A 16,210-nucleotide genomic window follows, 5' to 3' on the forward strand; every position below is an offset into this window, starting at 1 on the left:
GGTTTTCATGATTGCTTCATCTTTTGTGCATTAGCGCTGATTAGTTTGTCCATTATGCCAAGTGTAAAGTTTGGCCAAATTAAGTTTCATGTCTTACTTCAGACATCGTAAGTGTTATTTCATCTTTCTGATAATTTGTAGGGATACCAATTAATGGTGTTAACATTCATCTCCTATTACAAGAAAATATTAACACGAAGAATACACAAGCTCTTTCATTCTGTACTTGTTTAACCCGATAAGTTTGTGGGATAACATCACTCGCTATAATTGTGCAAGTGGATGGCAAACATTAACTACCAAGTAAAATTGGCATAAAAAAATGAAGTAAAGAGCTCGACTGTTGATTTCATTACCATTTTTGTAATCAAAACAATTGCACAAAATGAACTCCCACCTAGTTTATGCTATGTTTACAGCTACTAATTCTTCGAACATCTAGCAATATCATAAGGCCAGCATCAGGAAACCAAATAGAAAAAGGGAAAAAATGTATTTAAAAAAAGAAAAAGAAAAAGAGAGTGACTGTTACATTTAAAAACAACATGCTATACCTAACACAGAATATAGTATACAGAACAAGAGTCACTTGCCAATATTTTTTATGTTAGAAACAAAAATAAAAACACACACTGCAATTCATGACCAGGAAAATCAAAAGTCACAATTCAGTACTGGTGTTAGAATCACTTGTGCCCGAAAATAATGACAATTGCAGTGCAATTATCTTTGCAGCGTCGCTCAAGAACTGCTTCCCTCACGAGACGGCGGCTCACAGCTGTAACAGACAAACCCTCCTGTAAACATTTGAAAACCTCTTTAAGCAAACCTTTGAACACCAGCAACATAATGGCATGTTCAGCACAAGAGAATGGTAAAGAGCATGTGGTACCACTGCTCAGCTCATTTGCGAATTTACAGACAGCTTATGTGTTACTTAAAGCTGAAATTGGAAGCAATCTATACTTAGAATTAGGTCAACCTTGATTGTCAATTCAAGGATTTGGCATCAAACCTTCTTGTTCTTAGAGACAAAAGCCTTAACTTTTTAAACCAGTGACAACTTCATCAATGAAATTGAAGTATCAACCTCACAACTCCGAAGCTCAACAATTTAAAATATTTTCGATATGTACCTTCATGCACTTTGATTGGGATCCACAGAAACTAGCATGTTAAGAGCAATGAATGCTCATATGTTATTATGGTTCTGACTACAGGTCTGCAAAGAATGGTGACATAGTTAATAGGAAGTCAGATTGGCGAGAGATTGGTGATACAGAGGTGTTATGTTATCTAGTAAGAAACAACTGGAGGTAGCTGAATAATCTCATATGTTATTATGGTTCTGACTACAGGTCTGCAAAGAATGGTGACATAGTTACTAGGAGGTCAGATTGGCGAGAGATTGGTGATACAGAGGTGTAATGTTATCTAGTAAGAAATGACTGGAGGTAGCTGAATAATCTCATATTAAGTGTAATAGATGAGTGATGGCAACATATACATTGGAAGTACTAGGTGTTGCTAGAGTATTCTTATGTAGCAGAGGTGAGTTAACCATGGTATTTCATTTTTTTTCAAACGTAATGGGCAGTGTCCTCTATATTTAATCAAAGAGAAAACATGGTTTAGCCAGCGCATAATATGTTTCCCAACCTGTGAAGTATAGTTTACACACAAGACAAAATCACTCCCCAAATAAGAAAGAAATCCACATTCGGTATAGCTCCATTTCATCCTATATTGGAATAATCCCCCGATGAGCAGCAACTAAGGACATTTCTCTTATCTAAGAGTACGATTTCCTCCATGGATATCACAGACAATTTCTATGATAACAATTACTTTTAACCACTGCAGGCTTCTTCTCATGACAGACAGTAAAAAAGAAAGAATGTGATATCCTCCTATGGCAGCAAACATACTAGCAACTTGCAAGGGGAAAAATTTTCCCCATCTATCAGCCAGGAGCTGCCAACTAATGTGATGGACAGCTGGCCACATTATATGCAAGATAAATGATTCACTAAACAAGTTTCTTGAAAGCTGATATTTGATGAAAAAGTAATAGCAACAATTCCTTTATTGGAACAACCACTAAAGTGAAGAAAGTCTGAGTGGAAACCAACCACTTAATATTATAAGTTCCATAAAAAAGTCAACAAGCTTTTCACTCTGACAAGTGAAAGCAAAGTGTGCTGTTACCTTCAATAATTTCTGAACAAATTCAACTGCGTCACTAGGTCCAAACACCTGCAAAAATTCAAAAAAATGCTTTGATAAAAACAGTGGAACAAAAAGTAGAAATCCTTCAAATTAAAAGTCTGACTTTTAATTTGACAGACAGAGATGCCAAAACTATGAAAGGCAAACATACCCCCCACAGACCATCACAACCTAGAATGATGAAGTGATCCCTCTCAGTAACCTCAAAGGAATGAATGTCGGGCGTTGCAACAACACCAAACTGCAGATCATTATCTTAGTTCAGATTTCCAAAAATCGCACAAGTAGCTCAAAAGTTGCCAGGCACAATAGAATGAAAATGTTTCTTATACTTTTAGTAGCACTATAAAATGAGACACAATGCCCCTGCAAAGGTATCAATAAATCAGATTTCATATCTCGATAGTTAGCATACTTTTACAAGACAAGAAAAAAAAAAAGAAAACACCAACATAGACATTCTTTTGAGCTAAATTCAAATAAAATACTATCAAATAAAAAAATAAAAATATTTGCACTGCATGGTCATTTGAGCTAAAGACAAGGATTCTAACCTTTTTAAATTGGCGATCTCCAAATGCCCTAGAAACTTCAAGGCGTCCTTGTAATCTTCCATTTGAACTGACAGTACCACCAGACTAGAGAAGCAAAATACAATAGTATGTAGGTCATAAGTGCTCAACGTGGAATAACAAACAATAAAAGGATAGATAGGTAACAATGCCATGTATCAACAAAGCTCTCTCTCCAATTTAGAATATCAGACGATCTCTGACATGTGTTTTGTATGTATGTGACCTTACCTTCTGAATACGAGCCCGTTCCTGCGGATAGATGGCTTTGTGTTCCCTTGTCACCACAATGGCCTTCAATGAACTTAATTCATCCAGATGATTATTAGATCCATCAACAATAGATGATCTAGCAACCACTGCTTTTGCATCCCCAATATTAGCAACGAAAACCTAGAAACAGTAGTTGCAGATCAAATAGATGTTGACAAGAGATACAGAAGGAAAAAAAGAAAATGAAAAGCATCGCAAAAGCTCAAGTTCAAATGTGATTAGCACATATTGAAATTGCAATTTTTCGCAAAAGCTCAAGTTCAAATGTGATTAGCACATATTGAAATTGCAATTTTTACTGATTCTTTTTCTTTGTCAGCAAAATCTCAGCAATAAATTTGTATGCTCATCAACCAAATGAACCATGACAATGCAAGTAGTCAACCACACTATGTTCCAAAATTTCCTGTGGAGAGAGAGAGAGAGCTCCTTTCTACTACCATTCACTCAAAAATGTGCATCAGACCTTTTATTCATGTAGTTGATAAAAATTTAATCACATCCTACAGACTGGTTTCACAGGAAGACTTGTATTGCACCTTCTAAATGGACTTTCTAAATTAAGTATTTCAATAATTTATTTAAGAAATAGAAAATGTAAGTTCAAGTAGTTGATAACTTACAGTTCGTCCTAGTATCCAAATACATACAGCTGTAGCACCGTCCTGCCATCCTCCTAATAAGAGCGTGAAACCAGCAACGAGAAGTGACTCATTGTTTTCTAGTATCTATAATTGATAACAAATAGGAAGAAGACATTTTTTACAAAAGAAGAAAAATAGTGAAAAGGATGACAGTTAAAACATCTTATGTTGTAATAACGAGAAACCCCATATGAAGTTTATATCATACATGTATCAAAACTAAATAATTAAATCATAACAAGAGAATAGAATTTCAAGGCATTGAGAGGCCGGCATTATAAGGTGAAAGTAGTTTATTTACTAGTAACATTAATGAAAATCTTTAGACCAATTACTCCAATCACATGACTCTTTCCCACATCACTTCAAATGCACCATATAGTATCATCGACCAAGCAGTTTGTGAAGCCATAGTTCTTATTCCTACTCTAAATTTTCATGTGCATCAGTTTCATAGGTAGGCATTAGCATACACAACTTATTGCTCTGAGGATCCCTTAAACACAACCAATTAGCATTGCTTGAAAGAATAGAAACATTAACTTTAAGAGTTGGCAATTCAAGTATTCCATTTTACCTGAAACACTTTCTTGAAGAAGAGATTCATCCGTTTTCCGAAAACCTACATTACAAACCCCAAAAAAAAATGTATAAAATAGTTCAAGTAAAATTAATAAACAAAAGAAGCAAAAATGAAAAGATTTCATCATTTTTTGTTTTTACCATCAAGTATGGCTTTTTTGGCAGCTTTGACATCCAACTGAAAAACGTTACAAAGATAATAATAATAATAATAATAATAATAATAATAATAAAAAATCAAACGCTGTCCAAAGAATTAATAAATGCAACCACCAGCAAACACACCAACTCACGTGGTAAGCCAGCTGAAATAACATTAGCATGTAGACGCTTCTGAGCATACTCAGCTGCTAAACGACCTCCATGTCCGTCGTATATTGCAAAATGCGCACACCTATTATTATAACTCACAAACTAAAAAAATAATTAATAATAATAACAACAACAACACCAATAACAATAACAACAACAATAATGAATTCAATTCAATTTTTTTAATTCTAAAAAAAAAACTTAACCTCAAATTCGGAGGAGAATCAGAGGAGGCATCGACCAAGACAACCGAAGCATCTTCCATGGTGTGTCTAGAGCCCTTATCTTCGGCGGCATCGGCCTCGATTTCAACAAAATCAATTTGCTTGTGCATAATTTGTGCACGTGCTGCTTCTTCTTCATTTTCGTTAACTTTTTCGATTTTGGATTTTTTGGCGATCAAATTGAAGTCATCGAAGTCACCTTCACGTTTCGGCTTCTGCTGCTGCTCCTGAGTCTCGCTTTCACTCATTCCGCCTTTGCCGGTGAAAGCAAGCGGCAGGCGTGATGTTTAGAGCGCTACTCACAATGCAAGCGTTGTGTTTGGAAACTTGAATAGTAGAACCTTGACCAGGATAGACTGCTAAACTGATCCAAATTTGGTGTAATATGAATATACTGCCCTCGTTCCTTGATGACCAAAAGTAATTTTAAGAAGGATAGAGTTATTTAGATCCATCAAATTTCCCTTGACACCCATTTAAGAAAATAAATTTATTATTAAAGATTTAATATTTTAAAATTATTAAAATTATCCTCCACGAATTTCTTCACCCTATTTTATAATTACATAATTTCTTTACTCTAACTTTTTGTAAACTAAATACTGAATTTCACTCTCTTTAAAATTTATTTTTCAATTTTTCTTAATATATTATGATCTATATTGCATACTTTATATATATATATATATGAATTTTTTTTAATATTCATTAGCTTTTGTATTTGAAAAAAATTAATTTCTTGATATTCATTAATTTTCATGGCTAATAAAATTTTGTTGATGTTTATTTTTAAGGTTTTTGTTATATTATATAATCATGTAACACACATGATTATATAGCAGCCGTTAGATTTTCATCCAATGGTTGTGGAAATAATATAATTTTATTATCTTATATTTCCACAATCGTTAGATTTTCATCCAACGGACATATATGATTATGTAATATAACAAACTCCTATTTTTAAATGATGGATTTTAATCCTCTTAGTTAGTAATACCAATTATTTACACCTACAAAAATGTATCTGAATGAATTATAGGAATTTGTAAAATTAAGAATAAAAAGAGAAGAAAGGGTTTAGTAACTTTTTCAAAATCCTTAATTAATTATGGTGTAAAGAGAAAATTAGTGAATTCAAATACCCCATCCTTTTAAGAATTAGAAGTTAATCTTGAGTTTCAAAAAAAAAAATTATTACCAAATCAGTTCATTCAATTCTAAGATTTAAAAAAGAAAAAAGAAAAAGACAAATATGTTTAAAAAATTACAATGAAGATAATGGGATGAGAAATTCATTTTTGATCCTTTACCTCATATAAAATTTGAATTTAGGTGATCAGTCATACACAATTATTTGAAAATGTTCAATTAAGATTGTGAGTCTCTAGTGGCAAGAATATACAGTTCGTGTTCATTGCTTCCAGTTTGATACCAACTTTCCTCGAACTCATGTACTAATGCTCGCAGTAAAACCTATACTTACCAAAATCTCAATTGTCATACGCGCGTGTGTGTGTATATATGGTTAGAAGGAGATAATGGTAATTATAAGCTCAAAATATAATTTCTGTTAAAATAAATAAAACCGGTTAAGAAATAAGAATCTAAATATCTTTTTAAAAGGGAGTCTTTTGTTTCTTTCCCTGAATATTAGCAGTGTATCAATTCTTTTCCCTTTAAGAAAAAAGTTATTTGAAAAATTTTAGAAGGGAAATTCAAATTTCAGTCCATTGCCATGTGGGCACAGTTACAACTTACAATTACTTATCAGATAGCAGAGCTATACAAGTAAAAGATTTACTCAATATTGTCTTTTTATTTCTTATGGAAACGAATATGAAGAAAAAGAAGAGGCCCAAATCCCTCAATATTGAAAAAAATTCAGTGCAAACAAAGAAGAATAATAAGGATTTAGTACAACAGAAAACTACCATCATAAAATGATGAGTTACAGATTTATTCACATATGTTCTCCGAGTACCCAATGTTTCCCTGAGAATTCCCTGAGAACAATGCCGAGACCAATGACTAGTACTTTTGGGATTAGTACTAACATCTTTTTACAAAGAATTCATACATGCTGCTAAACAAAGTATCCAATCTACCCAGATATGATTTGTACATACACCTGTTTTGCGTCGATACGAAACACGAAAATCTACTCCTTTTGGGATTGCCAATTGCATCACTTTGATGCTTGATTTATGAATACAGCTACAGAGTTTCACAATCATTCAGTAGAAGTTACTATTAGAATTAAGAACAGCTCAGGTTGTGGATTCACCTTCCTGCTTAAGCAACTCCTGCACAGGATTAAATTAAATAGAAATTCATATAAATAATTCATCAAACATAATAAGAAATCATGTGAAAAAAGCCAACTTCTTCAAACATAGTAGTACAATGTTTCTTCCTTTTTCTTTCGACCTGTTTCAACTTAAGATCTCCATCTTCATCTCTCACACATTTAGGATCTTTTTACTTTCTAACTTGTACACAATTCTATAGATATGTGATAATCTGAAATCTGCTGATTCTAGGGTTGGCAATGGGACGGGATGGGACTGGGATTTATATGCAAATGGAATGAAAAAACATCCCAATCCCATCCCAATTGAAAAAATTTCCATTCTTAATCGGTAATGAGACGGGATGGGACAGAATTTGTCTATCCCACTCCCGTCCGCATATGTAATTGGGATAAAAAAATGTCCCACTCCCGTCCCTAAATTTTTTTTATGGGACAAACATATGTCCCAATCAGGATCCCATCTCATTGGGAAAAATTGCCATCCCTAGCCGATTCTTTATAAAAATTTGCCTCTAATCCACATTTTTGGGGAAGGGGATTGAAATGAGCCCTACAGCATTTTGAGGGCATGAGTTACCACTGGGCATCGAGCCCCAGTGGCCACATATTTGGAATCTTAAAACAACAAAATTTACTTTCACAGATTATTTTATAGGCAAGAGTGCAATTTGCAAGTACCGGAGTAGATTGTAGCATGGACAAATGCCATAACAGGTTAGTCTCTTGTTTTTATCGTGAGAATAAAATATATCTGGTTTCTGATTTTGTAAAGATTTTTCTTCTTGCATGAAGATTTTGAGAATGGGCTTACTATAAGTTAACATAATAGTTGGTTATGCTTACGCAAGTATCTTGAGTATAAGATGCGAGTGTTCCTCAAATTGTACGTGTGTGCATGGGAAGCACAGAATTTTTTACCGATTTGGTAGCAGCAATTGATAACCGTTGCCTTTCTTTCTTCTCACGGAAGCATTCTCCACACCAACTAGAGAAATCCTTTTGATACCTCTTCATTTCTCTAAAAACGGAACTGTAGAGAAAAATGAACTTTTGATCAACAAAAGGCATTTTAACTTCAGCAAAAGAGCAACATAAAGAAGAATCAGCCACAGCTGCAGCAGCTGAATTCATAAAGCATCAATATTACATCTTGCAACCCTGAATGATCAACTACTTATGTGACTTCAAGCATCAACAGCTTGTCCGTCCAGAATATCATATGAAAAGGATCCAACTTCATATTAAGAGCCAAACCTAAACTGGTTGACCCAGACCAGCACTAAGAAGCCAATGACACTCCATGTTCTCTCTTCTGAGTGCAATATAGTCCATGTTCTCTCTTCTGAGCGCAATCAGTTACAGGCCTGAGCAACTCAATATGGGTCATGATCAAGTTCTTTTTTTTTTTGAAGCTGGGTACATTTAATGTCAAATCTCTGGCTTCAATAATAGTTCTAAATAACGCACAGGTTGCCTTTTCAAAATATTATTTTCTATGAAAATGATAATAGACAGAACAGAGAAAACAGAAAAGGTCTATACAGTAGTATAAGACCAAAAACCTTTTCAGATAGCACTAACGAAAATGTTCCTTTCGTAATGGGAATAAGAGACATAACTAAGAGTAGAAACTTTTGACACAACAATTGCCACAAGCAGAAAAAAAGCATATGGTAATTAATATCAATTAATTCTCGTATGAAGTCAAGGGACCTGAAAACTCATGGAAGTACTTAGCTAGAAAAGAAGTACAAGAAACAGAAGTACCTTCTGCACCATAAGAGTAAATTGACCCTATGACCAGATGTCGTGGCTCTAGCACCATGGCGATGGCGACCACGATGAAGAACAGCTCGCCCAGGGACATGAGAATAATCAAAGATCTCCTACTTTCAGCAAAATAATCCGTCAAAAAACATGTACAACTGTACAAAGCTCTTATCGTCTTTACATAAAGATAAACATACACAAGCATGGACACACGTGCATAAGCGGAACACACAAACGCACACAAAGGTATATCTGGAATATAGTAAGCAGACATATCATGAAAAAGAATAGTCTAGCATTGCCATGAATAACAAATTACCAGTATATCAACACCATCATATTCATTTCTTTGATGTTTAACTTCAAATCCTTATGCTGAATGGTCCATAATTCAGGCTAGATATATGAGGAGAGGGAGTTTTCAAGTTGAATAAAACATTCATTATTCAGATTTTACATATGTGCTTTTGTTGATATTTGAATCATGCAAAGCACTTTCCGTATTCAGAATTGAGTTGTCTTTTAATGTACGATTACCAGAGAAGGCTAGATATACAACACCAAAATAAAATAGCATACCATAAAGAGAGCAATAAACACCACCACAAAGCAAAGTTAGAAAAATCAATGCACCACAATGCCATTTTTTACCCCTAAGAAGACAGAAGTATTCAATAAAATAAGAGCTTTACAACATAGGAGGCAATTTGTCTGCTCAAAAAAGGACACTTGTCCATAGATCCCAAATGGAGCTTAAAACCATACAAAACAAAAGTATAGCTATACTCTTGAACTGTAGATGGGCTAACCTCCAATTAAGCTTGCCAAATTCAGAATAAGCATGCTTAGCCACAATGCCAATTAAGCACCACCTCTTAACTCCTATGAATGCCACTGCATAACAGCCTCACTGATTAACCTAAAAGCAATTTTTGCTGAAATTACCATCTATGTGCCAGTGGCTATTAGTTAAAGCACATCATCAAGTGTTTCAAGTTCTTTTGTTGGATTAATTACGGGCCACTTATGCTGGGCCTTGGTATTTTGTCCACAATCAACTAGATTCAGGAGTTTTTTATCCACACCAACTACTTCCAACGTAGGAAGGGAACTCTTATTTCATCTTAATTAGTAATCTTAAAAACATGACAGTCACTAGACCAGATATCTCATACTTATATCAATTACTGGGTATGATCTATTTTGGAAATAGAATTTATCCAATGCAAGGCATACAGTTCATTCAGTTCACCATTTATTTCATTATTGCTAATGAGAAATGGTTTTCCTAAGGGCAGATTAACTGCTGCTTCATAAGAGTAAAAGCTCCCAAAAGAGGGCACATGGTATGCATAAATCAATAAATCATTAAAGACTTTCAGTCTTGATTCAATAAATATATCATATTCAGGCTGCATAGCCCTCAAACCAATGTAGTTATGATATTCTTAGATAGCCAGCATCTGTATGGTGATATCATACATACTATTTGTATATTTCATCAGTCTACTTGGCCAGATGATTGTGTATAATCAGAAACACAAGTCAACGATCGCATTCAACAATTTCACATGATGCAGCTGTGATGAATGACCAATCATGCTGTCCAGAAAAGAAATCAAAGATCTTAGACAACAAATTTTAGAGTATGATATCTTGGAGATTTTACAGCGTATTGCTTATTATATAAAAATTACTCATCATCAAAAAATATATACATCTAACACACATCCAATTATACACACGAATGTAAATTCTTTAATTCATGCACGAACACACATATATCCTGACAATTGAACAAGTTGAAGCGGTTTACTCATAATTTGAACACAAAGCTCAAAAGAAGTATTGATATCAGTATCCTCAATGGTTAGCTATGCCTGATACTAATTTTGTTTAACTATTATTACGGCTTAAAGACTAACATACCTCAGTCTGACTTCCAGTATTTACATGTTTTTCACATCTTGTTCCTCGGAAAAATAACTCTCCACCAGTAAATTGCTTACCCAAGCATACATTTAAGGTCACTTCAGAGTCATCCACATGAAATCCTAAAAAATGTAAAACGTATGATTATCAACCACATGATTTTCACCAAACTGAAACAAATTAAGGATATAATGCTGTTATACAACTTCTTTGGCACGGGGTACAGTGATTATGTAAAACTATATCTGAATTATCTGAATTCTAGACAATGAGAATTCATCTGCAGCCAACTTCTATGTGATAAGTGAGAAGTTAATGAATATAAAATTAACAAAGTAGCAATCTTTGACAATTAAAGGATGTAAAAGCTAGTGAAAGCTGTAGGCACAAAATAATTTCAGGAAGAAATGCAAAAAGCAAGCACCTACCTAGATCAACGTCTCTATCTTTACCATATTCAACAACAAAACCATGATGGGAGTCCAGAGTTGATCCACCAACCTCTGCAAAGAAAACTGTATAACAAGAAAAATGTAACAAGTTAAATATAAGAAATAAAGATTTAAATATAAGAAATAAAAACTACTAAAAAATTGTTGCTACTTTATTTTTTTATTTATTAATTTTTTTGAGAAGAAAAAAATCATTGCTTTTTTATTCTATTAAGAAATGAAAAATGGGGTATCTTTATTGTTAGAGCTTAAATACTATTTGTTTGGCCCATATCTATAAGCTTAAGCTTTTATGTAAAAGGTAACTTAACATTGGTAGCAGAATCAGTTTGATAAAGAGGTATTGCGTTCAAATCCACTCATTTTCAATTGATTACATTATAAAAAAGTTGTTTTGCTTGTGTTTGTTCTTAAGTTGTTGGAGATTAAATAACATTATTGAGCCCTTGCCTAATAGCTTAAACTTTTGAGTCATGTGATCAATTAACATCTACATGCATAGATGTTACCTTTAGATAGAGGGCGAATATAAGTCTCCATAAGCTTATCAAGCATGGTTTCCAGGCCAAAATCATCAAGCACTGCACCATACTTGTTCATTGTATTTGGTCTCATGATTCGAAATTTTGCTTCATTAACCCACTTTTCAAAGTTTTCTACCTACACAATCAAACAACACCCTAAGAATATATGAGAGAAATTACACAGAAACGTAGATGGAGCTTTGAAGATGAGAAAGTAATAAACAATTACCTCTGCTAACAATAACTCACAGAAACGTGGCTGAAGCATCTCAAAAGTAAATACACCTGGAGAGGGTTCTGAGATTATACTTCTAAAGCTTTCCTCTGTGTTGTCTTGGATTGCTTTGACAAATGGAGGGACAAAGAAGTTTCCAATGTGCAGATTGTATAATTCTCGATGTAGAGGCTGTGCATAAGTGACAGAGCAGTGGAAATCATATCTTCAATCCTTCAAAACGTAAGAGGAGAAGGGCAGATACTGATCAAAGAGTCAACATTTGTAATACCTGATAGTTAGTTATTATCTTCTGCCGGTAATCCCTATGTCTCTGAACCTAACACAGGAAATTTCAAATCAAATTATAAAGTGTCTTCTTCAGTGAAATCATTTAAATACAGATGACAGTTAAATTAAAATGGGCATGAATATTTCCAAAAAGAATGGCTGAAATCACTAGCTGTCAAGTGTCCACGAGGGCAGTAAATATCAGCTACCAAGAAAAGAGGGGCACTTAGCAAACTCTAAGTTGTCGTGCTTTCAAAGTGAGGCTTCAGCATGTTAGTCCTGAAAATACCCTTAGAAACTCAGCTAAAATGGTTGTTGAAGTCATGATATGTTCATAACAGCTTAATAGAATTTTGTAAAATGCACAATTCTGTGACGGTAAAAAGAGTAGCTTTATCATTAGATATGTTTATCATCCAATTAAGTACAATTACAAAAATTTCCCACCAAATTCCATCCACAATTCATCATTTATCATACCAAACAGAACTCAAGGGCATTTTGGTCATTTCCATCCAATCACACATGTCCGTTACGTTAGAAATTCAAGAAGGAGAAGCAATGCAAAACCCTAATCAGAATTTCGAATATTCTTCTAAATATATCCTCGTTTTGATTCCCATAACCGAAAGAAGGAAAAAGAAAATTTTCAAATTGACATACTCTGGTCCTTTCCCCTTGCGGCAAATACTTCATTAGAATTTCTCTCATGAATTTCACCTTCTCTTCTCTGTTCACACCCAGCATAGGTGGGGGCAAGTACCTCTCCAAAGAGCTGAAAATCGACGGACTGAAGTCCAACTGCATATCATCATAGCTCTCCGGCTTGTGGTCCTTGCTAGGGTTCAGCCTCAGTCTCTGGTTCTGGCTCGGCGCCACCACACCCGATGCCGGTTCCGACTGTATCTGCCGCTGGCTCAAATCTCCTGAAACGACGCCGTTTTTCACCTCTCCGGCCGCCGGAGCTGCTTCCCGGCGATCCCCGGAGGACATGGCGAGGAGCAGGGAGATAATTTCAGATTAATTTAAGACTATAAAATGGAGCATTTGTGGAATATACTACGATTTAGACGATAAATTGGAATTTTGAATAAATTATTTTTGGTGGTTTGTAATTTTAATCAGAGACGTGAAGGAAACTGTATTCTGTTGCAGTTAGGGTTTTGGAGGAAAGAAAGAACGGGTAGTTTTTTTAAGAATGTTATTTTTTAAAATTATCATTATTTCTTCTGGTTTAAGCAAAGCACGTGTTCTACGAATTCGTGAAGTGAACGCGAAGATGATTAGAGTGTTGATTGCCGCGTGTTTAAGACGCGCAGAAAGAAACAGTTGGATTGTTATGACAATTTGTTGGCATATATGACAAGATAGAGATTTCTAACGACGGCAATTCAAAATTACGCTTATTTAGTTTTTTTTTTTCCGAATAAAGTAACACCGTTGATATATTTCCGAAAACTAGTTACAAGAATGCAGTCTCGAAGATAAGGAAAAAGGACAGTTAGATCTTAAAATTTAAGAAAATAGGTATTTAAATCTCTCAATTTTTAAGAAGTGATACTAAAATTTCCTTTTAATTATAATACCTTATAGTTTTATTAAGTTAAAGAATTGATTTTAATTTTTTTTAATAAATACAAATATAATTTGAACAATTTTATTTGTTTAGTAGACAAACACAATAAAACCTCTATACAATTATATTGTTGGGACTAGAGAAATTTATTCTTATAAAAAGATTATAACTCAATAGAGGTATAGTACAAAAATTATTATCTTTACTTAATTATCTCTAATGCAAATGATATAGAGGTAAATTACGTCATGTATTAATAAATTAATAAGTGAGTCAAATTCAATGGATAGATATTAATAAAAAAGATATATAGTTTCAAAAAATTAATACAAAAAGTTTCATACTAGGAAGCTACAAACATACTTGAGAAGATAGAAATATTTTGGTTTCAACAAGAAGATATCTATGCTAACCAATTAATACATACCCGCAAGTTGAAAGATGTGGTTGCAACTTTAAAAAATAAATAATTGTCATAAACAATTTTAGAAAGATATTTTGTTACATCCTAATTATTTAATGTAACATGATATATATTTTTGAAATATTATTATTATGTGGAGGTAAGTTTATTAAAATGAGACCTATAAAAAATATAATTTATTACAATGTGGAGATTATTCTTAATTATAACCGGTCCCAAGTTGGGACCACAATTTTTTATTACTATGAAGAAGTTATTCATATATAGAGTATTCATATTTGGAGGTTCTATTGTAATATTAGAATATTTATATATATAAAATAATTTTTAAAATGCAAATTATTATATATATTTATTTTAATAATATATTTGTATTTATTACAAAAAATTTAAATAAATATTTCGCTAAATAGATTCATATTAATAATATTAAACTTATTTTATATAATCATGAAAAGTGTAAATTTTTATATATCTATTTTAATATTATGTTTCTAATTTAATCTAATATAAGATTGTAAAGTATTAAAATATTTTTAATATTGAAACTATTATATATATATATATATATATATATTGTTACATTTATTTTAATATTATATTTCTATTTATTATAAAACATTGAACTTAATTTTTTTAATTAACATAACCAAAGGGTTTTTATAGTCAGATGAGAATCTTGGTATCATTTATTAAAAATTTGGGGTTTACGTGACCACTTTTCGAAGGTGTCATTTTCCCTAATAATAATAATAATAATAAAAATAAAATTTTCAATGATAATAATAATAATATAATAATAATAATAGTTAATTATCTAGTCTTCTAGCCATACATAAAATTAGAGCTGGCAAAACGAGGTATCAAGTCGTGTTCGTGTCATGTTAGCTTCGTGTCTTGTCAAATTTAGGTCAATCAAACAAGGCCGATTTAATACTCGTATCAAAATATTGAAATCCTAACCCAATATAGAAAATAAATGGGTTATCTAATCACTCGTTTAATATCTATATATTTAACAAAACTTATGTTAAACGTTTGCGCGCACACACACACATATATATGATAAAATATAAATATTTACCAAAATATTACATATTTACACTATTAAAGTCCTAAATCTATATAAAGTTTATAAATGAAATATTGTGTTATGTTTATCCTTCCAAAAAAAAAATAAGAATTATTTTCAATATCTGAGTTTTGATGACAAGAATATACAAATTAATTTAAAACAGAAAATATAATTGTGTTATTAATTAGGTAAATGGTACAAAAATTTTAATTATAACCCAACATAAAAAAAATTTGTATCAACCTGAATCCCACCTATATAATAATCGTGTTAAATTTAATAATTCATATTTATTTATTCATATTATATTCATATCGAATAATCGAATCGTGTCAAAATTTAAGAGCGATACATAAAATTGAAAGTTGGCTAAAGCATTTATTATTTAATCACATTCACAATTTTTTGAGATATGACGAATTTAGAAATCATGCTTTAGGAATGATAGTGTTGAACTTCTGACACAATCTAATGCTGCTTTGTGCAAGTACTTTTTTGACCCGTAATCAATTAATACATAGAGAGGCCAACTTAAGAGTCAACCTACCATAAAGCGCTGTATCTCATACAACGCATGCATGCAACCGGTACAATCGGTTTTTAATCGGATAATATAATGAAAATTATATTTTTATTTATTTTTAATGTGAAAAAATTATGAAAAAATTTGGAAAAAAAGAATAAAATTTTAATTAAATGAGGAAAAAGATTGTAATAATTTAAAATTTAAAAATAGTACAAAAAATATAAACATATCACAAAATGGTTACATTCCTACTTATTTTGTCACATTCCAATATTT

At 32.5% G+C, this 16,210-nt stretch overlaps 2 protein-coding genes across 6 annotated transcripts; both read right to left on the reverse strand.

The window, feature by feature from the left end:
- Window positions 1-474: 474 nt before the first annotated feature.
- LOC102626950 (probable protein phosphatase 2C 8) lies at window positions 475-5,239 on the reverse strand. Of its 4 annotated transcripts, none has more exons than XM_052441449.1 (10): window positions 4,819-5,229; window positions 4,594-4,694; window positions 4,442-4,465; window positions 4,296-4,340; window positions 3,698-3,750; window positions 3,033-3,194; window positions 2,784-2,867; window positions 2,381-2,470; window positions 2,209-2,256; window positions 475-797 (listed from the first exon to the last, which is right to left on the reverse strand). In XM_052441449.1, exons 1-10 carry the CDS (start codon window positions 5,082-5,084, stop codon window positions 687-689), a joined length of 984 nt encoding a protein of 327 aa, XP_052297409.1. In that variant the 5' UTR covers window positions 5,085-5,229; the 3' UTR covers window positions 475-686. The 4 variants fall into 4 exon arrangements, with proteins under 4 accessions (XP_052297409.1, XP_006490706.1, XP_006490708.1 ...); XM_006490643.4 differs by having other exon boundaries at window positions 4,442-4,478; window positions 4,586-4,694; window positions 4,819-5,228; XM_006490645.4 differs by lacking the exon at window positions 4,442-4,465 and having other exon boundaries at window positions 4,819-5,228.
- Window positions 5,240-6,676: 1,437 nt separating this feature from the next.
- LOC102626448 (2-oxoglutarate and iron-dependent oxygenase domain-containing protein CP2) lies at window positions 6,677-13,592 on the reverse strand. Of its 2 annotated transcripts, none has more exons than XM_006490642.4 (9): window positions 12,997-13,592; window positions 12,335-12,376; window positions 12,058-12,234; window positions 11,814-11,964; window positions 11,281-11,367; window positions 10,850-10,974; window positions 8,918-9,036; window positions 8,069-8,180; window positions 6,677-7,142 (listed from the first exon to the last, which is right to left on the reverse strand). In XM_006490642.4, the coding sequence occupies exons 1-9, from the start codon at window positions 13,324-13,326 to the stop codon at window positions 7,107-7,109; spliced, it is 1,179 nt and encodes a 392-aa protein (XP_006490705.1). In that variant the 5' UTR covers window positions 13,327-13,592; the 3' UTR covers window positions 6,677-7,106. The 2 variants fall into 2 exon arrangements, with proteins under 2 accessions (XP_006490705.1, XP_006490704.1); XM_006490641.4 differs by having other exon boundaries at window positions 12,335-12,382; window positions 12,997-13,587.
- Window positions 13,593-16,210: the final 2,618 nt, after the last annotated feature.

Source organism: Citrus sinensis, chromosome 1, assembly GCF_022201045.2.
Source record: "Citrus sinensis cultivar Valencia sweet orange chromosome 1, DVS_A1.0, whole genome shotgun sequence".
Lineage (NCBI taxonomy): Eukaryota > Viridiplantae > Streptophyta > Magnoliopsida > Sapindales > Rutaceae > Citrus > Citrus sinensis.

Excerpts from the sequence above, each read along its gene's own strand:
- LOC102626950 (XM_006490643.4), bottom strand. The coding sequence starts at position 5,084 with ATGAGTGAAAGCGAGACTCAGGAGCAGCAGCAGAAGCCGAAACGTGAA. Across the intron at positions 4,479-4,585 it reads CTGGCTTACCACGTGAGTTG|TTGGATGTCAAAGCTGCCAA; the intron begins GTGTGTTTGCTG and ends AACGTTTTTCAG. Across the intron at positions 2,471-2,783 it reads GAGATCGCCAATTTAAAAAG|TTTGGTGTTGTTGCAACGCC; the intron begins GTTAGAATCCTT and ends AATGATCTGCAG.
- LOC102626448 (XM_006490641.4), bottom strand. The coding sequence starts at position 13,326 with ATGTCCTCCGGGGATCGCCGGGAAGCAGCTCCGGCGGCCGGAGAGGTG. Across the intron at positions 11,368-11,813 it reads TATTCGCCCTCTATCTAAAG|TTTTCTTTGCAGAGGTTGGT; the intron begins GTAACATCTATG and ends CTTGTTATACAG. Across the intron at positions 9,037-10,849 it reads ATACTGGAAGTCAGACTGAG|GAGATCTTTGATTATTCTCA; the intron begins GTATGTTAGTCT and ends TGCTGAAAGTAG.